Here is a 27220-nt window from a genome sequence, read left to right on the forward strand (position 1 = left end):
GATTTCTCCCCACTGTTAGTGACAATCTGTGCCCACAGGTTTGTGTGGTCACTTGCAGAGGCAGTACTTTCTCCCGGATAATTTCAGTTGTATAGTGTGTTGGAGGTCTGCTAGACCGCCCCCCAGTGCAAAAGTTTGCGAGGAGGACTCACAGGACCCAGCATGTAGTTGTAGTCACAGCTGAGATCTAGTACAGAGCTTTAGGAAGATACGTAGCTGGATAACAAGGGGAAAGACATAGGTGCGTTCTGGAGAGATCCACGCAGGCCTCTTCTTACTCCTCCAGCCGTGAAAGGGCAGCAACCTCCATACATGCTGCTGCCCAGGGAAGCCCGTTGGAGACTCAGCACCCAAAGTTCTTATTGCTGGTCATGTAGGCGCCCCCTCCCCCATCTAGCATGTACCAAAGTTTCAGACTCCTGGGAAGAAAGCAGGTTCCAGCATCAATTGTACTGCTTGTCCAAACAGTCTAGGCATGACCAACAGCCCTCACCAGTTAACTGTTCATAGGAATACCCCCAAGTCCCAAATTCCTAGGTGCCACTGAACGGCCAGCGGCTAAGCGAAGCAATCCTGCACCTGCTGTGTGACTCTTGTCCACGCTTCTGCTAACTCCGCTTCTGTGCCATCTTTTGAACCGGTTTTCTTTTTTAAATTTTTTTTTTTTTTTTTTTACTGGATATAAGTTTTCCTGTGTGTTTATAGCAATATTTAGAACATTTTAAGAAAAATATCCTCTGATATTAAAATAGATGTGGCTGATGGTTTAAAGCAGTTTAGTCCATGCTAACCTTTTCATTTTTTTTTGTCTTTATTCTGAAAGGAATTTCTTTCTTCTTTTTTTTTAAAGATTTTATTTATTTATTCATGAGAGACACAGAGAGAGAGAGAGAGAGAGAGAGGCAGAGACACAGGCAGAGGGAGAAGCAGGCTCCATGCAGGGAGCCCGATGTGGGACTCGATCCTGTGTCTCCAGGATCACACCCTGGGCTGAAGACGGTGCTAAACCACGGAGTCATCCAGGCTGCCCAAATTTGTTTCTTCTTGATCTCTCTCTGATCATACATGACCTGTTCTAGTCCTTGATTTACACCTCCGCTGTAATTTGCGTCCGCGTAGGTTTTCTCATACCCTTGTGTCTTCATCTGCCTAGATGGCCCAGAACGTTAGCAGGCATTACCGCGTATCTTCAGTGTACCCGGAACACCCATGGCAGCGGGATCTATCCCGGAAACCCACAGGATGAGAGGAAGGCTTGGCGCAGATGCGATCGAGGTGGCTTCTGGGCAGATGATGATTATTCTCGCTGCCAGTATGCGAACGATGTCACCAGGGTGCTTTATATGTTTAATCAGGTAAGTACTAAGTCTTCCCATTTGCTGATTTAGCTGAAATACCAGGTATTTGTGTGTGTGTTTTAAATACTAGTAAAGCATAAGGATTTTGTGTGTTTCCATTCAGTGGATCTGTCTTCAGGATCAGGCCTGTCAACTCCTCCCGTATTCCAGGCTCCCTGTGCTGTCAGTCTTCCTTTCCAGTCACTGCCTTTGTTTGAATATCTTTATCATCTGTATCCACTGGACCAAATCCCAGCCATCCTTCAAATCCATCTGGGAAGCCACCTCTTGGGCTTCTTTTATAATCTCTTTGTCACAAGCGATCCCTTGTCATACGTGTACTACTCATACGGCCTTTCTTGTCTTTGCTCCGATGCATCCTTTTTCAACCTGGCCGGATTATAAGCAGCTGGGAGACGATTTCCATGTTACACATTTTCTGGCGCTCCTCGGTACCTGTTACACCCTTTGCGTAATGGTTGGTGCCGAGTTGTGTTAAGTCAATAAATAAGCAAATGTAAGACATCACTGGCAGCGTGTGGCAGTACAGATAAATGCTTCCTACTCCCGTGCGTAGGGGCTCCAGGGGGGTTATTGATTCCTCCCAGTTGGAATACTCAGGAAAGACTTTACTTAGCAATTGGAATGGAGTATGTGCAGAATTTGGATAAGGAGAGATGGAGACATGGTGCAGTGTGTTCACTAGATGTGTTTTGATGTATGACTACGTTTCAAAGTTAAAAAAAAAAAATTCAGGATTAGTTGCCATTATAATTCCAGTTTTCTCAGGTTTGAAAAAGCATTTTTAGAAGATCCTGTGATAAATGATAGAGTTTGAATTCATTGCCGTGTTTTGAAATGGAAAGATAAAATGTCAAAATTCGTTGATCATTTTTGCCTTTTTAATCTAGATGCCTCTCAATCTTACTAATGCTGTGGCCACAGCCCGACAGTTACTGGCTTATACTGTGGAAGCCGCCAATTTTTCTGACAAGATGGATGTTATATTTGTGGCTGAAATGATAGAAAAATTCGGAAGATTTACCAAAGAAGAAAAGTCCAAAGAGGTATTTCTCTGGTTCACATTTGGAGCTTATAGCATATCAACATATGGTCATGTGGTATAGTTCAGTCCCTATATTTAAAGCCTCTTTATGTTTCCTATATTTTAATTAGGTGCACTTTTTAATTTCCAAGATTGTTTTTGAGAAATTTATGCTTCATTCATTATAATCATCTGTTGTTGGAAGGAATAGAGGGGAGCAATTAGTTCTTGGAAATTAAGGTACCGTGATAGAGCAGAGCCAGCCCATGAGAGAGCAAGGTCTTCCGTCCACCTTGTGGGTTGGCGACAGCTACTTCTCTCAGGCATTCTGAGATTGTTCTTCTCCTCACAGCCACGTGTTCCTTCTCTCTCTCTCTCTTTCCAGTTTTATTGAGAAATAATTGACATTCATCACTGTGTAAGTTTAAGGTATAGAGCATGATGATTTGATTTACAAATAACTGTGAAATGATCATCACAGTAAGTTAGGCTAACATCCGTCTTCCCATAAAGATACAATAAAAAGAAAAAAAGGGGGGGAGGAAAGCAAACTTCTTTGTGTGATGGGGGCTGTCAGGATTTGCTGTAACGACTTTCCTATATACCATGCGACAGTGTTAGCTGGATCGCCGTTTGTGCGGTCCTTCCCTCGTTCTTACCTTATGACTGGAAATTTGTACCTTCTGACCACCTTCCTCCTCCTCCCCCTTTCCTCACTCTCTGCCTATGGTAACCGCAAGTTCGTTCTTCCTTGTGAGGTTTCTTTTTGCCCACATGTAAGTGAGATCAGATAGTATTTGTCTGTCTGTCTTTCTTTTTAAAGATTTTATTGATTTAGGTATGAGAAACACAGAGAGCGGCAGAGACACAGGCAGAGGGAGAAGCGGGCTCCCTGCAGGGAGCCCGATGTGGGACTCGATCCTGGGACCCCAGGGTCATGGCCTGAGCTGAAGGCAGGTACTCAACCACTGGGCCGCCCAGGAGCCCCAGTATTTGTCTTTCTCTGTTAATTCACTCAGCATAATGCCTTCAGGGTTCCCCATGTTGTAACAAGTGATAGGATTTCCTCACTTTTTTTTATGGCTGAATAATATCCCTGTGTGTGTGTGTGTGTGTGTGTGTGTGTATCACGGCTTCTTTATCCTTTCATCCGTCAATGGATACTTAGGTTGTGTCCGTGTCTTGGTTATTATAAATAATACTGCCCTGCATGTGGGGGTGCAGATGTGTTTTCAAGTTAGGGTTTTTATTTCCTTTGGATGTATTTCCAGAAGTGGAATTTCAGGATCCTGTGGTAGTTCTATTTTTAATTTTTTGGAGGGTCCTCCATACTGTTTTATGTAGTGACTGTATAAATTGACGTTCCTACCAAGTGCACAAAGGTTCCCCTTTCTCCATATTTTTAACAGCATTTTCTTGTCTTTTTGGTGGTGGCCCTTCTACCAAGTGTGGGGTGGTATCTCCTTGTGCTTTTGATTTGCATTTCCCTGATGATTGGTGTTGAAGACCCTTTTCATGTATCTGTTGGGCCTTCGTATATGTTCTTTGCAGACAGATCCTTTGCCTATTTCTGAATTTTGTTATTGTCATTTGCTATTGAATTTTATAAGTTCTTTATGTATTTTGCATATTAATCCCTTATCCGATTTGCTCTGTCTTTTCTCCACTGAGTATTCTTGGCTCCCCTGTCAAATATTATCTTCTGCTACCTTTGAGCTTACTTTGCTCTTCTCTTTCTAGATCCTTAACGCCTAGAATTAGGTTATGTGCACTCTTTCTTGTTCCTTAATATAGGTGGTTATTGCTGTGAACTTTGCTTTTAGAGCTGCTTTTGCTGCATCTCCCAACTTTTGATATGTTGCTTCTGTTTTTGTTTGTGCCCAGAGCCATTCATTTATTTATTTATTCATTTATTTATTTTTAAAGTGACCCCTACACTAAATACGGGGCTTGAATTTACAACCCAGAGGTTAGAAGTCACGTGCTCTACCGACCGAGCCAGCCAGGCACCCCTCAGGAACCCTTTATAATTTCCTTTAATTTCTTCTTTCATCCATTGGCAAATGAATGTTGTTTAATTTCCATGCGTCCGTGAGTGAATTTTCCAGTTTCCCTCTTGCTACTGATTTCTTGTTCCGTGCTCTTGTGGACAGAAAAGATGATCTCAGTCTTCTTGAATTTGTTAAGACTTGTTTTATGGCCTAACATATGGTCCCTTCTAGAAAATGTTCTGTGTGTACTTGAGAAGAACGTGTGTTCTGCTGTTGTTGGGTAGACTGCTCCGTGTACATCTGTTGGGCCCGCTGGGTCTGTGGTGGAAACAGATCCGCTGTTTCCTTTCGGATTCTCTGTCTGGATGATCCGTCCATTGTTGAGAGTGGGGTGTCAAAGATGGCAACGGCTAGTGTTTTCCTGTCTGTCTCTCCTTTTAGTTCTGTTTTTGCTTTGTATATTTAGGTGGTCCAGTGTTGGGTAAGGAGGATTTACAGTTGTTGTATCTTCTTGTTATATTGACCTCTTTATCATTTATAATGGTCTCTGTTTCTCTTTACTACTTTTAAAGTCTATTTTGTCCAATACAAATATAGCTACTTTCTTTGTTTTGGTTTGGTTTTGGTACCATTTGCTTGAAATGTCTTCCTCCATTCCTTCACTCTCCACGTTAGGTGTGTCTTTAAGGCTAAAGTAAGTCTCTGTGCAGCATATTGTTGGATCTTGTTTCTTCTTTTGTTTTGTTTTTTTGTTAATGTTTTTGTTTTTTTTAATCTTTTGACCCAGTCTGTATCTTTTAATTTTCTTACATTTAAAGTAATTATTATAGGTAAGGACTTATTTTTGTCACTTGGCTCATTGTGTTCTGGTTGTTTTGTAGATCCATTATTCCATGATTCTTATCCTGCTTTTTTGTTTCTTGGTGTCTTTTTGTATGTTTTGACTTCTTAGTTGTTTTGTTTTGTGTAAGTAGTGCAGGATTTTTCCGTGTGGTTGCTGTGAGGCTCACATGAGATATCTTTTTTTTTTTTTTAAGATTTTATTTATTTATTCATAGAGACACAGACAGAGCGAGAGGCAGAGACACAGGCAGAGGGAGAAGCAGGCTCCACGCAGGGATCCTGATGTGAGACTCGATCCCAGGTCTCCAGGATCACACCTTAGGCTGAAGGCGGTGCTAAACCGCTGCACCACTGGGGCTGTCCTCACATGAGATATCTTAAACTTATAACAACTTGAGTTGAGTTTGTCAACTTTACACTTTTCCTTCTCTTCCTCACATTTTAGGTTACTGCCACACTATAGCTCCTGGTACCTTAGGTGCTTTATTTGATACGATGCAGTTGGTAAAGGAAGGAAAATAGTTACATGTGTTTAAATGAGACAACAGGACCACTTGATAATGAGATAACGTTTCAGTGTTGCTATCTGAACTTCAGACCACAGTTTTCTCAAGAACTGTCTTCTTGGTACTTGATGGTCTCTCTGGGCCACAGCCTGCTTCCCGTGATAAATGTTCCCAGTGGTGGGAGAAGCTGCCTGGATGCTGGCTTTGTGGTAGGAATGCTCTCCATTGTTCATCATGATCACAGGTTAGCTACCTGTGGGGGCACCTGGGTGGCTCAGTGGTTGAGCATCTGCCTTTGGTTCAAGGTGTGACCCTGGAGTCCTGGGATTGAGTCCTGCATCGGGCTCCCCGTGGGGAGCCTGCTTCTCCCTCTGCCTGTGTCTCTGCCCCTCTTTCTATGTCTCTCATGAATAAATAAGTGGAATCTTAGAGGACAGGGGTGGGGGAGAAGTCATTCATGGACGTGGGATGGCTTGAGTCACTGGAGTAATTGGAATATCATTCCAGAACGTGGACATTGAAAAATATTTTGTCGTCATATAATGCCAGTTTATTCTCGTGCTGCCCTGTTTTGCTGTGAAGGAGCTTTGCATGCCTCCCAACTAGTGAAGAGCACTGTGGTGCCCAGAGGTGTTTACTACTGTGTGCAGTGGGTGGTCTGTACTTTGGTGGTATGCTGGAAGCAGATGTGGTTTTCATGGGTTACTTTTTAACCTGGGCCCTTTATTTTTAAAACGGAGATGATGTTTATCTCCTCCTTAATTTGAAAGTTTGCGTGTGCTAGTGAGAAAATACAGGTGAACCTGTTCTGCAGAGCCATTGAAAGCTAGGCTATACTTTTATAAAGTTAGGAAGTTTAACATTCTTATCTCGGAAGCTAAGAAGGAGGTAAAAAAAAAAAATCACCAGAGTGCTTTAATTATCTAACTAAAAACTGAGTTTGGAGGAGATTGCTGTCCCTTTCACTGATGACATAAGAGGGTAAAGTTTGAATTACCTTTGGAAACAAATGATGGCAAATTATTAAGTATAAATAGGAGAAACAGAGGAAAAATATTCAGGATTGCATAATTGAAGTATAAATGTAATATTACCTGTGGTGCAGTGACAGACGTTCTATCAGATTCTTTGGAAAGTTAAAGTATAGGCCATAGCTTTCATCATTTATTAGAATAGTAAAAAGAAGTCATGAGGTTTAAGGGCTTCATTTTATGTTAATTACCATGAAATTATTCTAAGGTATCCTAAAATGCATAAGGCTTAGTTGGACAAATAATTAAATTGATTTTTTTTTGTTTTTTTGCATTATGTCCAAAAAGTTACTCTGCTATGAATAATTCATAAGCACAGTATTGTGAGGCAATTGCTTTTTAACCTGTGATTGAGTCCAGGCAGCACAGGCTCGTGCTCTGTGGTCTTAGGGTGGATGCTGAAAGCTCTCAAACTGCCAGGTCTAAATGGTGTGCTTGGTGGGGTCTTTTAAAACCAGATAAAAGCTGTCTGTCAGGCAATTTAAGTGTCCGTTCCATATTTACAATAGTAATTTCTCTTTTGAAAGCAGTATTTATGCATTTCCAAAGATGGGAACGTATATAAAGATCAGGTTTGGTTATGCGTCCTAGAGCTCTCGCCTTAAATCTGTGAGCCAGGCCTGCGCCCTCTTGCTAGTTGACCAGACTGTTCATTTGGAACATTTTTACATAGAGTTTTCAGAATATAAAGTTCTTCATGTACTTATCCTTTTTTTTTTTTTTTTTTTTAAGATCTTTATTTATTCATGAGAGACACAGAGAGAGAGAGGCAGAGACACAGGCAGAGGGAGAAGCAGGCTCCCTGCAGGGAGCATGAAGCAGGACTAGATCCCGTGACTCTAGGATCACACCCTGGGCCGAAGGCAGGTGCTCAACAGCTGAGCCACCCAGGAGTCCCCTTCACGTACTTATCTTAAAACATAATCACTTCTGTATTAACAGTTGTGTTTTCTTTTTCATTATCACTAATGTTTTTCTTCTTGATTTTTGTCTGAGTTTTCTATATTGTTAAACTGCTCGGAGAGCCGGCCCTTGGCTTTGTTACCCCTTCTAGAACATTGCGCCTGGAACTGGAGTGTGTGTGTCAGAAGCCCTGGAAGGTCTGCTAAATGGATTGCTGGGCCGTCCTCTGAGACCCTGACTCCGTGCTGCGGGGGGTCTGAGAATTTGCGTGAAGTGATACTGGGGGGCATGTCTTCGCACGGGCTTTGAGAACCACTGCAGTAACTTCATTTTCTTATTCCCTGTCGTGCTTTTTTAAAAAAAGTATTCTTTGGGCCTAACTTCCTAAAAACGCGTCAGAAACGTTTGCATTGGAAAGTTCCAAAAGGGTAGGAGGGGGAATGTTACCCTCTACTCTTTAGCTTTCAGCAGGCTTGGAATGTGAAATTTTTTCCCCAAGAGCTTTAATTAATTAATTAATTTGAATTCAGCTAGCCAGCAAGCATACAGTGAGCACATCATTAGTTTCAGATGTACTGTCCAATAATTCATCAGTCACATAGAACACCCAGGGCGCCTCACATCCCCTTTTCTCCTTCATGCCCGTCACCCAGTTACCCCCTCCCCTCCAGTGACCCTCAGCTTGTTTCCCAGAGTTCAAGAGTCTCTCATGGTTTGTCTCCCTCTCTGATTTTTTCCCATTCAGTTTCCCTCCCTTCCCTTACAGTCCCTCTGGACTAGAATTATATTCTGCATATGAGCAAAACCGTATGATAATTGCCTTGAAATGGTGTTTGAGCTGTCCACTTCCTTTGTCATCATTCTCGCTAATCTCTTCTCTCCTTTTTCCTTTCTTTTTGTTTTTTGTTTTTCTTTCTCTTTTTCTTCTTTCTTTCTCGTATTCCTTTCCAGTGCAGGAATATTTGATAGCAAATTCTAGATGTCCTATTTCATCCATAATTTTTCTGAAATGCCAGGAACTTTAAAAACAGAACCGTGATATTGTTATAATGTCACCCAAATGGGCTCTGAGTCCTTAATATCATCAGGTATCTAGTCCTTGTTCCTTTTCCCTTGGTTACATTTTTTTTTTATTTTTTTATTTTTAAGGATTTTATTTATCCATTCATGAGAGACACAGAGAAGGCAGAGACACAGGCAGAGGGAGATGCAGGCTCCATGCAAGGAGCCCGACATGGGACTCGATCCCAGGTCTCCAGGATCAGGCCCTGGGCTGAAGACGGAGCTAAACCGCTGAGCCACCCGGGCTGCCCAGTTATGGTTTTTAAAAATATGCACCTTATGTCTTATTACCTTAAGGAATTCACATAATTTTGCAGTTGGTTATATGGGATTTTCCAGACAGATGTCACCAGTGAATAACACTTGGTTTCTCTGTTCCTATTTAAATTGTATCCTCCTTTTTTTTTTTTTTTCCTTTTTTCTGGTTATGCATTAGTGAGAACCTCTCCAGAGCAGTGTTGATTAGTGTTGATGATAAGGAGTCTTAATGTAGGCATAGTTAAATGTATCCTTATTAAGTGTGATATTTGTTTGCTTCTCTCAAGTGCCTAGGCACTTGGCAATACCAAGATAAGGGGTTCGCTTTGAAATTAGTTCTCAGCTTGAGGCTTTTCAGACCTGAGAAATAATGTCATGTCTGACCTTAGTCCTGTGTGAAGATCAACTAACTGTGTTTATAGATTGTCAGGGAAGAGAGTTCTCACCTCCTACCTTGTGCCAAGGTCAAGACCACTTTGACGTCTGCTTGCTGGTTCGCCCTGACCCTGGAGGTGTCCCCTTTTTGGTGTCCGCTCCATGCAGTGATCTCCTAGGAGGCCTGCGATGTGGGGCCTGGGCCGAGGCCTGGATGGCAGAGGACGGGCCATGGCCGTCAGAGGTCAACCTCAGGGCTCCTTGGATTCCTGCTGTTGTTCTGCTCTTGGCCTCTGAACAGTCTTTATGTTCTGACTTGTCAGTGGTGCAGTTTTTCCTCTCACTTGTTTTGGCTCAGCATTTTCCACGTTTAGCTGGAGAATCATCCCGAGTACCTCGTTCTCCATCCTCCCCAGAAGGGAGATGCACATGTGTCTTTAATCCGAAAAAGCAAAATCTGCTTCGCTCGGGAGAATTGGAGTTCCCTTAAGCTCTCCCATTCCTTGGGAAGGTAAGGCTCAGGGTGCTACCCCCACCCCCCGAATTCTGCTTCTCTTGAGTACTCTTCCTTATGTGTTCAGAGAATTTGTCATAAAAGGAAGAAATGTTCCTTCCCCTCCTTTTCAAGCAGCTTCCCCACTGAGCACAGAGCCCAATGCGGGGCTTGATCTCACAGCTCTGAGATCATGACCTGAGCCAAAACCAGGAGTCGGACACTTAACCGACTGAGCCACCCAGGCGCCCTGAAATGTTCTCCTTTCTGTTGATAATTGTGGTGTTGTCCTCATCACTTTGACTAGAAACACCCAATTTTTCTTGGGTTCTAGAAGCTCTGCACTGATGCATATTTTTACCTCTGTCTCTTTTTTTCTTGTAAGTCTGTATTCCCCACTCACTATTTGTTTTCTTAATTAAAAAGAATAATCCTTTTTTACTTTGCTAAACTACCTTAAATCCTTTTTGTGAGGAAATGGGCAATAAATGTGACATTTATGCCATGCAATATTATTCTCAACCCCTCCACCCCCACCGCTCACCTGTTGCCCTGGATCCCCCATGGTTGTCCTCGTCCTCCTCCTCCTCCTCATTACCTTGTTTGCTCCTAGACTAATAAAATCAGATCTTTAATCTTTTCCATAGGCCCCAGTGATTATCACGGTGAGCCTCTCACTGAATATTGACTGCTTAACTAAGCGAGCTGAGAAGCCCACAGTGGGATCCCGAGGCACTCGGGACACTGGAGCTGGTAGAGATGGACATAAAGATGCTTTTACAACTTGGCTTCACGGTGGGGCAATGCCTTCATTAAAAGTAAGCAGGGCAGCACCATGCTTTGTGATAAGTACAGTCTCACTATTACCTGGGATTTGTAACTAGGAGAAAATCACGAGGACTACCTGAACTCAATGATAATACCAGCTGCTGCTCTTATTATTACCTATTACCACTTGTATCTAGTCAGGTTAGGACAGCATGCCATTCCTGTACAACCCCGCAACACCTTGGCTGTCCCCAGACAGCAGCCCAGCTGATGCCCCGTCCCACACATGAGTCTGTAATTCTTACTTTTCTGGTTATTAGATTTACTGGGGGAGGGTACCCTCTGCTGCTTTGTGCTGGAAAATGCAAATTGGATGAGGCCTAGATCCCTTGGCTTTTCTCAAAAATGGCATGAATTGCTTCATGAGTTTATTTTTTTTTAATATTTTTAAAAATTTATTTATTTGAGAGAGAGCATGAGTAAGGGGAGAAGCAGAGGGAGAAGGAGAAGCAGACTCTCCACTGAGCAGGGAGCCGGATGTGGGACTCGATCCCAGGACCCCGGGATCATGACCTGAGCTGAAGGCATGCTAGCTTTAACTGACCAAGCCACCCAGGCACCCTAGTTTTGTTTTCCTAATTTACTTTGGATTGAAACCTCCTGAGCACTTCTCTTAGGGTTCTTGGTCTCATTTATAAACGAAGAAGCAAATTGAGTTTTGGAGATGCTCAGTAACTGACTTGTGGATATTTAACTTGCAGGTGACACAGTGGAAGCTGTGAGTATTTAACTCTAAGGCATATGAATATTCTTTTTTTTTAAGATTTTATTTATTTATTCATGAGAGACACACACAGAGAGAGAGGGAGAGAGAGAGAGAGGCAGAGAGAGAAGCAGGCTCCATGCAGGGAGCCCGACGTGGGACTTGATCCCGGGTCTCCAGGGTCAGGCCCTGGGCTGAAGGCAGACACTCAACCACTGAGCCGCCCAGGCGTCCCGGCACATGAATATTCTGTCTTTAGGGCTCTACTACTACATTAAAATTAAATACAAGTTTAGTTTATTATCTTGTGTGTTTCATATGCTAACATACCAGAAATTCATGAAATCTACAGATGATATGGATCTCATTTTGATCAGGATTCCAAACATATATATCGAGGACACGAAATATTCCTACAAGAAATGACAGTTAATACTTCCTTTGTTATTCATGTGGCATTTTCATTGCTTTACCCTTTTATCTTTGGTAAAAGTGCATTCGCACATGTTTTTATTTGAGCCTCAACCATTTAGTGTGACAGGTGGAAGAGCAGGTGCATGATTCCTTCTGACCCTTTTGTGGCTGGAGTGCCTTCAGGAAATGAGGTCAAGGAGAAATACAATGCTTTCTAGTGCTCCTTGCAGTTGCCAAACTATCTTTGTGTGTCAGAATCTAGGAATACTCCTTTAATCCAATGTAATTTTTCATTCACTGTTCTCCTTTCTGTGTCCTTTTTTGCCACTGTGACAGATTCAGAGCTGCTTCTGTAACCAAGCTACAGAAATATACAACATTTTACGATTACCTGCTCTAGGGAATATTTTGGCAACAAATCCCTTTCCTAAGTTCTTAGCCATTTGGAATGAAATAATGAGAAAGATGGCTTGTTCACAGCTAAAGCAATCACTCTTGCTAGCTATATAGCTTCTTAGAGATAACTTTTCTTTACAATTATTTTAAAAAAATGTAAAAGTCCATTGTTAAAGTCCATTACTGGCATTACCTAGTGGGCCATAGCAGTAGCTCTTTGCTCATGTAATAATTACAGTTTTTCAGTAGAAATGATGCATCTGTCGGGTCTCATGGTGGATAAAGTCCATACATTTAAAACTTTAAAGTATGAGACAAGCGGCGTTGTAATGTGCTAATTTGTAAATCCTTATCTATTTATTTCTGTAGTTCTCAGGGGTCCAGATTTTCCCATATATTGTCTTTTGGGTGTTTGGAGCCAATGGGAGTGTCTTTGGTAGCCGTAGAGCATATTTTACCACAGCATGTCTTCTAAACCTGTTTATTTTATTGTAAACATTTGCAATAGCAATTGGTAAGAATAGTGGATACTTAGCCAAGTTCTTCAGCTACTCTGAATTCCTGTTACAAGTTGGCAGGTATTATTCCAATTGCTGTATAAATGGCTGATTGACATATTTGGCAATTGGCATATTGGGAGTCACCGTCCTTTATAACTCCAGAAATAAGGGCTGCTGCTGCTGCTGCTGCTGCTTCTTTTAAATTTTATTCATTTATTTGAGATAGAGCACGAGCATGGGAGAAGGAGTAGAGGGAGAGGGAGAAGCAGACTCTCTGCTGAGCAGGGAGCCTGATGCCGGGGCCCCATCCCAGGATCTTGGGACCATGACCTGAGCCGAAGGCAGGTACTTAACTGACTAAGCCACCCGGCACCCCAAAGGACTTCTGTTAGAATGCAACTCACCTTCATACCTGTTTGTTAATAGGAATATGTAGAATATATATGATAAGATGCTAATAGTCCATGAATTGTATAAAGCCAATAGGCTCTGGATTGCATTGAGGTTGATTACAGACCTTTCTAATTCTCAGTTGATCTTGTTAGTGTCTTGGGTTTGGGGGAAATGCCCTTTGAGCCTGTCTGAGTCTATTAAAATAGGGTGTTTGGATTAAATCCCATTACTCTTCATCATGTATCCCTCTGGTAGATTTCTTCACTGCAGTTATCACAATCCAGTCACTTATAAGAAATATGCGTACTTGCTTGTTTTGTATTTTCCTCAAAGATTCTAAGCCCCCAAATAGATCTTGTATATTTCTCTTACTGCTGTATCTCCATTGCTCCGGACAGTGTCTGGCTCACCTTGGTCCTCAATAAATATTTGGTCCGTGAGTAAATGGAACTGTGCAGTTATTGGCTTCTATACCAGGAGTTTGACTGATGAATAGGGTATAGATATAAGTAAGACATTGTGTCATCTCTGCCCTCGAGATGTTTACATTGGAAACAAAATAAGGAAAGAACTGTGATATATTATGTTAGGGGCATTAAGAAGTCAGTAAGCTATTTTTAATTGAATGAGGTAGCAGCACCTCAGAGAATAAAGAAAGGCAATTTTGCTGGATGCTTCAGTCCTATTTATATATGAATAGACTCTATTTAAAAAGGCACCCCTCACTTTAAATTTAATTTATTTTTTTTATTTTTTATTGAGGTTTAATTGACATATAACAGTATATTAGTTTTAGGTGTGCCACATAATGATCCAGTATCTGTGTGTATTATGAAATGGTCACCAAAATAAGTCTAGTTAATATTCATCCCCGTACAGTCACAATTTTTTTTTTCTCATCATGAGACAGATCTACTCTCTTAGCAACTTCCAAATATGCAATACAGTATTATTAACTACAGTCACCATGCTGTACAGTACGTCCACATGACTTACTTATAATGGCAAGTTTGTACCTTTGGATTCCCTTCACCTATTGGGCCCACTCCTCACCCCCACCTCTGGGAACCACCCATCTGTTCTCTTGGTGGTTTTTTGTTGCTTTTTCAAGATTCCACAGGTAAGTGAGATCCTACGGTATTTGTGTTCCTCTGACTTACTTCACTTAGCATAATACCTCCAGTTAGGTTCCACCCATGTTGTCATAAATAGCAAGATGTCCTTTTTTATGGCTATGTAATATTCCGGTCTGTGGGTGCGCGTGTGTGTGCAGGTGCATGTGTGCACACATATCATGTCTTTATCCATTGGTCTATTGATAGACACATAGGTTGTTTCCATATCTTGGCCATCATAAATAATGCTGGTATGAACATGAGGTGCGTATCTCTTTTCAAATTAGTGTTTTCATTTCCTTTGGCTACATACTCAGCAGTGGAATTGTTGGATCCTATGTTAGTTCTATTTTTATTCTTTTGAAAAACCTCCATACTGTTTTCCATAAGTAAGTGGTTCCACCAAATTGCATTTCCTACCAGTAAGTAGTGCACAGGGCTCCCCTCTGTACATCTTCCTGAGCTCTTGTTACCTCTTACCTTCTTGATAGCCATTTTCACAGGTGTGAGGTGACATCTCACTGTGGTTTTGATTAGCATTTCCCTGAAGACTAGCGATATTGGACAGCTTTTCACATACCTGTTGGTCATCTGTACATCTCCCGTAGAAAAATGTCTATTCAGATCCTCTTCCTGACTTTAATCAGATTGGGGTTTTTTTTTTTTTTTTTTTTTTTTTTTTGGCCATTGACATTTATGAGTTCTTACATATTTTTGGATATAAATGCACCACACCTCTTAACACTTCTTCTAGAGCTATCTTCAAAGAAAGGTCTATCCTGGGATTGAAATGTTTCAAAAAGAGAAAAACGGAGCAATGAAATAATGAGGAGAGCCAACCAGGCATGGTTTCCGTAACCTACTGTTTATTATAGGAACTTAATCTTCACAACATTCAGAAAAGACAGGATCATTTGTATCCCCCTTTTACAAATAACAGAAGGCGCAAGAAGTTAAGTGTTCAGCTCAGCCAGCGCGGTCGGATTTGAAGTCCTGTTCTTTACCCCTTACTCATTTAGTTGCCTCATCCCATTGCATTCCAGCATTGTGGTCTGGTGCATTTCCATAGGCTTATCTCCTTTGTGAAGCGAATGGGTGGGATGGACTGAACAGTTTCTAGGCCCACCTCAGCCTCATAACTATGCATCTTGGGAAGAGTACTGGATACAGAACAGGGTTGAAAAACTCATCTGGGATCTTCTGGGATGATCAAAAGACATCTGCTAAAATGGCCTTAGCTTTCTCACTCAGGGCTTAACACCTTTGCTACTTGCTTCTTGATCCGAGGACCAGCCAGCTTGTAAATCCTCTGATCTTGCCTCTGGATTGTTTCTGTAGTTCTTTCTGCCATAGATCTCCCTCTCATGAACATTTCTCCTTGATACCAAACCCCCTTGACACCAGTGTGTCTCATTAGCCTGGACTATTCATTGCATTTCTCTGACATGGGACTTACAAGTCAGCGTCGACAATAGTTAATTGACACTTTGCTGGCATTGCTTGACAGATGTTTATATCTGTGGGTGAGGGACTGATTTAATAAACGGAATTCAGTAATGAAACAAAACAAGTGGTGGAAAAGTGAGCACCTCATAGGATCCATTTATTTGTGGTACTGGATCTTAGGGCATTCATCAAGCTGGGAGGAATGGAAGACGTTCATTTGGATAGTGGAGACCGCACGGGCTAAGACCCATCCAGTGGCCCAGCACATGTGGAGGACTCCTGGTAGCTGGACCTACTTAGGGTTTTGGACATGACAGGATACTAAAGAGGTGGCCCTGTTATTTCTTAATAATAATACCGAGTTAACATTTACACAGAAAGAGGTGTTTATAAATGTTTTCCCAGCTAAATAGTGGAGATCTCTTTATTCTGGGAATCATGTGTTATCTTTCCGTTGCCCTTGATTAATTTAATTGCCTTTTTGTACCACCTGCCGTCCTTCACCAATGAGTTGGTGGTCGGTTTAAGGACAGTGTTTTGAGCCAGATGCTACCAAATGGTCATAACCAAGTGTGCTATTCCTATCCGAGAACATTTTGATTAAAAAAAAAAAAAAAAAAAAGGATCCATTGGGTTATCATGTGAAAGTGTAGACTGCGGGCCAATCTTGGTGTCTCATTGTGATTTTTATTATGTAAAACATCCTGTATTGGTTTTAAAGGTCTTTTCTTTACTCTCCTGCACACTTGCTAGCTAGGTGATGTGATGGTTGACATTGCAAGTAACATCATGTTGGCTGATGAGCGTGTCCTGTGGCTGGCACAGAGGGAAGAAAAGGCCTGCAGTAGAATTGTTCAGTGTCTACAACGCATCGCTACATACCGATTAGCAAATGGAGCTCATGTTTATTCAACAGTAAGTGAAACATTGTCCTAGAATTCTAAGAAAAACATTCATTGGAAGCAACTGGAACTTAAGAAAGATAGAGTCATCCCCCCCGCCCCTCCCCCACATGACAGGGTGGGTATTTTCCATTATTGCTGATCATTACAGAATTTCCTGTTGTCTAACAGTTTAAGAGCTCATTTTGTTTTTGAGTGATCCGTCTTTGCAGTAACTGGAAAATACTTTCTTAATTTGCCATTTGAATGGTTATCACCACTTAAACTAAAACCAAATAAGCACCTGGTAGGTTTGCTGTACTGTCACATACCCAGCATCCAGCCCGGCTAATGCTGTGCTCTGGGCTCTGAAGGATGTTTGGAGAGTGATTGCTTGCTGGGAGGCCCTCCAGCCCTTATGAACGATTGGCATTTCTAGGCAGTCTCGCTCTTGGCATGAGGAGTTTTTAGATTTAATAACCACTTGGTTAAATAGTATTAAATTTTATTTGTGCTAAATTGAGCTGTTGTACTGCTGACTTTTTCTAAACATGTGGTAAATATGATAAATAATGTGTCATTCCCTTATTACACTCCGATCTGGTCCATGGTTCTCATTACCTAATTATTTTAGTGGGTTCATAGAACATTCTACATTTCCTCCTATGATTTTAGACAATTAAAGATTACTGGTTTTCCAAAGATCAGTGGGATCTCTTTGATGATACTGTGTTTCATGGTGCCTTTTGCTCAATTACATTTAGGATTACCTCTTTGAATAATAAACGTAATGGAGGGCTCCCATGGCTGCTATCCTCACAGCGTAGTTCAGGGTAATTTCTCTCTCAGATACATGACCTTACTTGAAACCAGCTTGCCATTTTGGTGGCCACCTTTGGTCCTCCCTGGTCATTTAGATCCATTTTAAACCCCATGCTTCAGCCTTACTACTCAGCTCAGCTTCTCCCTTTCTCTGCACCTTACTGGTTCTTGAGAGAACTCAAGGATATACATATGAAAGGTGCATTGGAGGTGTCTGCGCTCCACTTCAAAGTGTAAAGAAGGTTCCGGGAAATTATGCATCTACTTATAATATGATAACAGCTTCCAGGGCACCTCAAAACTGCAGTTTTCTTTCTTTTAAATGAGGTTTCACATGTTTGTTGTAATCATACATATCTTTGATCAGTAAAAGAATGGAATATCACTGGTTAACAAATATAATTGAATTTAGTAAGATTTTTCACAGCGTGTCATCTGTGTGACAAAAGCTGACGCCAAGATTTGTTAGTCTTGGATATTTGGGAAACCACCAATCTTTTGTACCATGCGTATGGTGTTTGGCAGAGTCTACCTGGCGTTTTGTATTGTTTTAATTTGTATCTTATCTTCCTAATAGATTTCACACATCTCTCACAGATGTTTTATGTTTAAAAAAAATCGAAAAAGAGGACGTTGTCCATATATGGTACTTAGAATGGTGCTTGCCTACACAGTAGGGATCACTTCATCATCCTTAAAGACAGACTGGAGATGCTGTCTACCCGCAAAGAGTTAACTCAATGCCCCCGTAATAGAAAAGAATGAATATGGCATGAAGCGTTGGAATGAGGAGACTTTTACTATATTTTTTATTATTTATTAATTTTACTTTTTAAATCTTTATTTAAGTAATCTCCACACTCAATGTGGGGCTCGAACTCATGATCCCCAAGATCAACATTCGTGTGCTCTGCCGACAGAGCCAGCCAGGCGCCCCAGAATGAGGCAACTGTTAAAACTGTATTTCCGAAACCCTCATACTCCTCTTATATTATCATTAAGAGAGTCCACTGATTTCTCTAGCTGATTTTTTTTTATATATAAGACACTTTGATTTTTAGCGTATAGTTTCCAACAAAGTGCTCTTTAAATGATTTTTTAATTGATTTCTCATCTATCTCTAATCCTCCGTATTTTAGGACTTATTTCCTCAATTGGAATCTCTCTAGTTTTGGGTACCCTTTTGTTTCCAGCATCCTTTTTTTGTCTGCCAGTTACCTGCCCAGCATCTTTGTTAAGTAAGAACCTGAGCTTTTGCCTGTAGCTTACGTACAGTGTTTTGTGTTTGAAAACTGTTTCAAAGTGCTTTTTCTCTTCATGCTGTCAATCTTTCATAACTCCTGTTTGACTTTTGAAGTATTCACCCAATATTGCTCTGGAAGCTTACGTCATCAAGGCCGCGGGCTTCACTGGGATGACGTGTACCGTGTTTCAGAAGGTAGCCGCCTCGGACCGCACAGGCCTCTCCGAGTACGGGAGGCGGGATCCGGATGGAAACCTGGATAAACAGTTGAGCTTTAAGTGCAATGTTTCAAATACGTTTTCAAGTCTGGCTCTGAAGGTATGTTATATTCCGTAAGCATTTAAGACTCTTTCTTGTTAGTACTATTAGATTAGAATACTCAAAATGGTTTGCTTTGCAAAATAACCTTATTAGAAGCTATTTGGGGGTGCGACAGGGTGGGGTGGGTGTTGGTATTGTTTTGGCTGTTGTTTTCAAAGAACTTCAGACCAGGAAGGGACATGTCATTATTTTCATGGACCTAGACCCTCTTGCCCTTTGCACCCCATTCTCCACACAAAAATATCAAAATTGTATTTTATGGCTACAAGTGGTAAAAAGATGAATATATTAATACATATTAGAACATTTTCTTTGACCTTAAAGTTCATTTTTATGCTCCTGATTTTAAAGACATGAAAACATTTCCGTAGACCTCCTCCAAGTACTGCGTGCCCTTGGCTCTGTGCCCAGTGGACCTAGTGGAAAAGCCAGCCTTGAGATTGGGCATTTCATCAGGCAAGCTGTAGATCAAGATTTTTGGCCAAGAAGCACAAACACGTGATCTGTCTTCCAAAAAATGTGCGTTTTATTGCAGCCCAGCAAAATGAAAAGCATTTTTATTGAGTTTTAAAATTTGGGATATAGATGTGTTTCATTAAACTACCCAGAAGCCCGTAGTGGAGGTACAATGCCGACACCCTAATGGAACCACATTTTCTCATTTAGCTTTGTGTGGCCATGTGTAACTGTGTTCTCTATAGATTTTAATTACACAGTTACTTTCTTTGTTTCTGCCTTATCCCTGAATTATATCACAAACAGTATTGCAGTCACTTTAAAGGCTGCGTGGTAATTGATCAAATAGGTGTTAGGTGTCCTGGTACTTTGTGGGCACTCAGGACATTGAATAAATGAGTGAATGAATGAATGAATGAGAACATTCAGTAAATATTGAACGAAAGAAAGAAAGAAAAAAGAAAAGTAACGTATTTTGTTGTATCTTGCCATCAGTGACCTCCGTAAGGAGAGCGGGTTTGCCAAATTTAGAAGTAGCCCACCTACCCCACTGCCCAAGACAGTCTCAGCTAGGTCAGAATGTCTAATGATACTATATTTACTTGATATAATACACTCAGAGGAAAATTGACAAGATTTATTTGTTCCTCTTTGCTCTGTGAGGGTACTTAGCGCACCCAGCCGTGCCACTGCAGACCTGCTTTTTTCCTTATTGTGTTGCTCATCGGCAAAAACATACCACAGAAGGCAAAGAAACAGCATGGCACACGAGCCCAAGAGAGAAAGGCATGTGTCTTTGAGGAGCTCTTAAAATTGATGAACCCTTCTATCTTAGATGATCATAGTTGGTAGAAAGGGATTACAAATGATGAAACCCTACATTTCATCAATTTCACAAGCCACCCCTCTGGGTGAGGAGAGTTTCTACCTGCCAGAGTCGAAAGCTTTAAATGAACACACTCAGATTTGTCAATTTCATACTCTTCTATCCTTATAAGATCATCTGTGGCCAGAAACCAAGGACACATTACACTATTATTCATGCTTCATTGAGGGACATGATTAAACCGAGTGAAAAAGGAATACATTCTTCGTGACGTAAAATTAGTTAAAAATTATAACATCAACAGAGCAAAATGCTTTGGCACTTTAATATAAAACTTACTTTACATTTTTAACTTTATGCAGGGGCAATTTTTACTCATTCTGCATGTCTTCTTTTTTTTTTAATGCCTTGAATATACTAACTAGATAACACAAACGCCTCCCAAATGATAATATTACCCTCGAATGAGAGAATATGCTAACATATGAAGTTAAATCTATAAAAAGGCAATTCTCTGTTAGCAAGAGGAGCCTTAACTGAATTGCTTCTGACATATTTCTTCGATCTCTGTCCTTCTGTCTTTGCTACCATCACCACCTGGGTTGGCCGTCTCTGTTACCCAAACCAGTGTGACTTCCTGTTTAGGCTGTGGGTCTCCAGACTCATCCTTAAAAATTCATCCTTCTCAGGACGCCTGCATGGCCCAGTGGTTAAGCCTCTGCTGTTGGCTCAGGTTGTGATCCTGGGGTCCCAGGATCGAGTCCCACATCGGGCTCCCCACAAGGAGCCTGCTTCTCCCTCTGCCTGTGTCTCTGCCTCTGTCTCTTTCATGGTTAAATAAATAAAATCTTTAAAAAAAATCCATCCTTCTCATATAGATTGGTCTACCTAGGCCTGGTGTTCAACCAATGCAATCATGACAGTCAGTAAAATAATGAAATACTTCCGTACCCTGTAGCAATTTTTTTTTTAACTTGCCCTTTTTTTTAAATTTATTTTTATTGCTGTTCAATTTGCCAACATATAGAATAACACCCAGTGCTCATGCCATCAAGTGCCCTCCTCAGTGCTCATCACCAGTCGCCCCCACCCCCCACCCACCTCCCTTTCTACCACCCCTTGTTCGTTTCCCAGAGTTAGGAGTCTCTCATGTTCTGTCTCCCTTCCTGATATTTCCCACTCATTTTTTCTCCTTTCCCCTTTGTTCTTTTTCACTATTTTTTATATTCCCCAAATGAATGAGACCATATAATGTTTGTCCTTCTCTGACTGACTTATTTCACTCAGCATCATACCCTCCAGGTCCATCCACGTCGAAGCAAATGGTGGGTATTTGTCGTTTCTAATGGCTGAGGAATATCCCATTGTATACACAGACCACAGCTTCTTTATCCATCATCTTTCGATGGACACCGAGGCTCCTTCCACAGTTTGGCTATTGTGGACATTGCTGCTAGAAACATCGGGGTGTGGGTGTCCCGGCATTTCATTAGCCACCGTGCCAATTCCCCGAGTGCCTCCTCTGCCCTGCTGGCCCTTTGGGGGAGCACCACCCAGTCTATCCACCTTTTAGCAACTGAAGGGCCTCCTGGAGCCCTCCTGTTTGCTAAAGCTATGCAGGTTGTCCCTGTGCAGCTCATTCTGGGTGGTTAATATTGTTAGTATTATCCCTGGATCTGCCCCACATGGAAATTGACCTTGCACATGCACTGAAAAATACCCTGTGTCTCTCTGGAGGCTGGCCATCCGGTAGTGTCATCCTTTGGCATTTATCCCCCCTCCTGCCACACATCTCTTCCTACCTCCTCTCTCTTCAGTCCAGTAACAAGCCTCCCTTGGTTCCTCTTCCAGCCACTGGCCATTCTTAGGCCCAGTCTCATGCTAGTTCTTCTAGAATTCCTGGCTTTCCTCCTCTTCCCCTTTCCGACAGCTTGGTTGCGTGCAGAAATGCCACCTTCAAGAAATCTTAACCTAATACCATCCTGTCGGTCCTCCCCTACCCTCATCTTCTTTATTTCTCCTCCGTACTTTGTCTGCCCCTCTCTTTGTCATTGCCTGTGACACACGGGAGCCAAATGGGTTTCGTGGCTCCGACATCGGCCCGAGGATTGCTGGAGGCTGAGCTGGTGTTGGAGTCCGTGAGTTCCTGTGCCTGTCGGCCAGGTGGGGATTGAATTAGCTGTCATCTGACTCCTGCAGCACCAAATCTGTTCTGTTTTCTTAACCAAATGCTTCCCTCCCCCGTCGGTACCATAACAGATCACGTTAGCATCACCAAACAGTAGCTGCTTCTGATAAATGACCAAGAGCTTTTAGAAATTGCTAAAAGCTTGAAATTCAGCTGTAATATAGCCCTGAAAGAACTAATTCTTTAAAGTTTTCTTGATTGGAAACTAGAAATCCGTTTTTCTGTATGCATCCCGTATTTCCCTGGTCCTGGACACCGAGGGCTCTCGCCCACCTGAAGTGCTTTACCTCTCCAGACCTGTCGTGTAGGTCCTCATGCCCCCTCCCCCCCTCCCTTTTGCCCCTTCTCCTGTCCTCAGCCGCACCCCTGCCTGGGGAAAGCCTCGCTGCTCTGTTTCTAAGACTCCATTCAATAGTACCTCCCTTCTTTCCCGAGAATTCATCCCAGCCTGCTAGTTCCATAGTGCTTTGTTCGTTCTCCAGAATAATTAGAAGCGGATAGTATAGCAAGCTGAGTTATAGAGAGAAGCCATGGGATATGGTGACAGTGTGGGCTCTGCAGCCAGACAGTCTGGATTCACATTCTTCTCCTCCACTTAACTCCTGTGCAAACTTGGGCGAGTTCCTCAAGCTCTCCGAATGTCAGTTCCTAACTTGATACCTAAGCATGAAATAGTACCTACCTCAGAGGGTTATTGGGAGCATGCAATGAGGCAGATGTGTAGATGTTTATATAATAGTGCCCAGCACAGAATAAGCACTTCATAATGTGCTTGTTATTGTTTTATTGTTGTTCTCTCTCCCTCATTAGATTATGAATATTCGAGGCAGGGACCATGGCTTACTCATTGTGTATCTCCAGAGTGCCTAGCACAGAGCAATGACACATCCAATAGATACTCTTGGATAAAATTTAACAGCCGAAGCTTAATTAGCAAGGAAAGTTAGTTAAAAACTTGATTCTGAAGGCAAAGATAATCCCTGTTCATCTTTTAGCAGTGAGATAACCAAAAAGTGGTATGCATCTAATAACTAATTATACATCGGAAAATGAGGACATATCATATCCATCTGTTTAATATCAAGTGTGTAGAATGTTAAGACAACATGAGTAAATTAGTATTTAAAAAAAAATTATTTTAGTATTTTATTGTTTTAAGGCAGGTGCCTTTTTTACTCATTCCACTTTTAGTGTTAGGATTTCATAGAAGTGAACAAAATTAGGATTTCAGGAAATTTTATTTTATTTTAATTAATTAATTAATTTTAAAAATTGTATGTATTTATTCATGAGAGACACAGAGGGAGAAGCAGGCTCCCTGCAGGGAGCCCAATGTGGGCCTCGATCCCGGGGCACTGGGCTCACGCCCTGAGCTGAAGACAGACGCTCAATCACTGAGCCATCTAGGCATCCCGGATTTCAGGAAATTTTAATTTATTAATTACACAATGACAGAAGTTCAGATTGTTTCATTAGGAAAGGCATTAAAATCTAGTGGAAGTATTTGAATTAATAACCCTTATGGAATGTATTTTCTTCCTGGCTTAACGTCATTATAAGTAGGGAAATACTCATGAATTTTGCAAATAAAATAATAAGTGTTCTTTGATAACTATTCATGTGTTCATGCTTTGTCAATTTTTAGTCTTGAAATTAATACTTAAAGTGAACTGTGTAAGTCAAAGTACATTGAGGTTCTAGATGATTGTTGGTAAGTCTGTTGGTTTAAGGCATTTTCTGCGTCCCCAGCCTCCAGATAACCACCTGCCACACCAAGGCAGTAATAGTAATAAAAATACCACCCGCAGTTACATAGTCTCTCGTGCTCGTCATGGTCATGATCCCATGGGGGCCTCACAGCCATTTGTTAGAAAGATCATTTGCTGCCTGTGGCAGGTGAGACCCAGGGAGCGTAAACACAATTGTGCCGTGTTAAGGGGCCATGGAGCAGTAAGGCTGGGACCTGTATCCTGGTTTCTTATTTCAGATCTTATATTCCTTTCCCCAGGGGTGGCATGTGACCTGCCATAATTAACATTAGACTACCCCCACTTATTTCCCAAAGGGTTTTAAGAACGCTTTCTCTGATTTATTAGCTGTAATTGCCATGTCTGTTTCCATTGCTGTGATCCCTGCATTTTAAAATGAATAGATGGAAAAAAAAATGAATCGATGGTTAGATGAAATGACAGACGGGTTCCTTGTCAGGTGGCAAAAGGTAAAATCGTGACAGATGTAACAAATGGGTGTTCCCCTGTGATGTTGTTCATTAGATTTACAACTTTTCCGCAATAAATGGTCACTTCTTTTAAAGAAATATACAAATATTGTAGTCTTACTATGAAAATCCAAACATTATTCATTATTGATACAGTTTTCCCAGCACTTTCAGCCACCTTCTGTCCATCTCAGAGCCCTTCTAATTATTATTGAGCAATATTCCATATTGGACTTTAAAGGATATTTTAGAAGCCAAACTATGTAGCTTTTGTCTCTATCTGATCTGTTCGTACTCCTCTGAGTTTCTGTAATTTGTTGTCGTGTGGATGGTTTTACAAGTTTAAACTTCGGTCGAAAACATTTTCTGACTTCTGAAAATTATAGATGTCATTTCCTTTTTTAGCTCTTTTAGAAAATGTCAGTATGTCTTTTTAAAATTAATTTTAAAATTAATTTGATAATCTGTAAGTCATGTTTTCCTAGACAGTTGTACATTGATTTTGAGTCATTTTTGTGTTCACAGTAAAGTTATTTTATTGAATTTTATAGTTCTTAGGTTTTAATAAATGTCCAGTATGTAGTGTTTTATTGGGATTTTGACCTGTTACTTAGTCAGTCTTTTATTTTTTTTCCTTTTTTGCATACCTCATTATATATACTTAAAATAAATTTATATACAGAATAGAAATTGATTAGATTAATAAATGAATTTATAAAAAAAAACACTTTGTGTCGCCCTCAGGTCATTAAATGTTTAAGTGAGAGTAGTAGAAACCTTTTTGTGCATTTGTCTTAGGCAGACTATTTCTACCAAATATCTTCTTAGCATCTTCAATTTAAAAGAAGTATTCAGACTTCCAGTATTCAAACTCTCAGAATACTTTATTCAACAGAACACTGGTGTGTGTCCAATGTGTTCCAGCATTGTTCTAAGCACAGCAGTTAAAAACTCATTTTAAAGTTAATCACTTGCTTAAATAGAACCTTTTTAAAAATATCATCATGCCACACAGACTTCCATTAGTTTTACAAACAGTGGGTCACTTTTATCGAATACAAGTGCCAGGAACTATTATTAACATAATGGGTCCAGAAAAATAAGTGAGATCCTCTGCATTAGAAAATCCTGCTCCTCTAGTGAAAGAGGCAGACGTTGAGTTACCTTGTGGTGTTGCACATGTTAGTTGTGATAGAGATGCCTGCAGCGTGCCCGTGAGGCCGGAAGAGGGAGCTGCCTGCTAGAAAAGCAGCGCCCAGAGGAGTCCTGTAATCGGTCATCCCAAGACGCCCCATTTTAAGGATGTCTTTCTCCTCGCTGTCAACCACTCTTATTCTGATCCCTCTTTGACGTTGCCTGCAGAATTCTCTCTCTCTCTCTCTCTTTCTTTCTTTCTTCCTTCCTTCCCTTCCTTTCCTTTCTTTCCTTTCTTTCCTGATTTTATTTATTCATGAGAGATACAGAGAGAGAGGGAGAGAGAGAGGCAGAGACACAGTCAGAGGGAGAAGCAGTCTCCCTGCAGGGAGCCCGATGTGGGACTCGATCCCAGGTCTCCAGGATCACGCCTTGGGCCAAAGGCAGGCGCTAAACTGCTGAGCCACCCAGGGATCCCCGCCTGCAGAATTTTCTTGCTAGAAATCGGATCTGCCCAGTTCAGGAGTTTGCCAGACAAAAGAATAGGAGAGCATTTCAGCGAGGGATCCTGGTGGGAGCAGCACCCACAATGGCATCAGAAACGTAGGAAATCTCAAGGATGGATCAAGTCAGGGTGGCCGGGCTACCGGTGGTGGTAGAGGGAATGTTCGAAGAGGAGTTTGAGGCGTAGATTTTAGCCAAATCACAGGATGTACTTAGGTTTGGGGGGCAGGGTTCTCTAAACATTGGAGAACTGGAGTGTTCTTTAAAACAACAAGATCAAATTTGTTTCTTGGAAGGAAATTCTGTTGGGAACGTGGACATAGGATTGGAGAGACATTGACATCAAGAGAGAAACTTTGGGATGAATTCTTGAAACAGTTTTTTTTTTTTTTTTCTTAAGATGGCTAATTATTTGCCTCCTGAGTACATAGATTTATTTTTTATTGAATGCTGAATAATTTATAATTTAACAATCCCTGATAAAATATGTAAAACACTCCTTGATCAGCCCCAAATCCAGCTGTTCTATTTGTTACCATGTTTTTCTAACCTGATTTCTAACATATTTCTTAGTCTCAGGGGTACTTGGGCTGAGATCAGAGTTTGCTTGAATCTAAGTTTCTATTAAGTCTGTGTTCCTTTTGTTTGTATGGAGTCTGCATTTCTTTTTGTTTCTGTTAAGTCTGAATTTCTTTTTGTTGACAGTCTGAATCCATCATAAATCACCTTAGAGTTCCATAAGTCCAAATTAATTAAACTCACATTTGTGGTAGGCCGCGTTGGTGCTTCTGTCTATAATTGATTGTTGTAAAATTGATAGAGTGATCGCCCAGACCCCTGATCTGTTTAATGCTATCGACTTCAGCAGTAGGTGTGTTACCATGGGAAAATTCACTTTCGAGTGTGAAGTAATTCCTTGTTTACTGCTTTAACTCTTGGAAATACAGTTTGCATTTCTCTGTAGTCTCTGCTGCTTTTCTTCTGTGCT

The 27220-nt window shown here is 41.2% G+C and overlaps 1 protein-coding gene across 1 annotated transcript in view; it reads left to right on the forward strand.

The window, feature by feature from the left end:
- The window catches only part of ADGRA3 (adhesion G protein-coupled receptor A3), a 121281-nt gene that overhangs the window by 67986 nt on the left and 26075 nt on the right, over positions 1-27220 (forward strand). The window contains exons 9-12 of the mRNA XM_038533575.1: positions 1154-1355; positions 2249-2404; positions 16393-16554; positions 18700-18903. Of these exons, the coding sequence (XP_038389503.1) occupies positions 1154-1355; positions 2249-2404; positions 16393-16554; positions 18700-18903 (724 nt within the window). The remainder of the gene's footprint in view (positions 1-1153; positions 1356-2248; positions 2405-16392; positions 16555-18699; positions 18904-27220) is intronic.

Source organism: Canis lupus, chromosome 3 (assembly GCF_011100685.1).
Source record: "Canis lupus familiaris isolate Mischka breed German Shepherd chromosome 3, alternate assembly UU_Cfam_GSD_1.0, whole genome shotgun sequence".
NCBI classification, from domain to species: domain Eukaryota; kingdom Metazoa; phylum Chordata; class Mammalia; order Carnivora; family Canidae; genus Canis; species Canis lupus.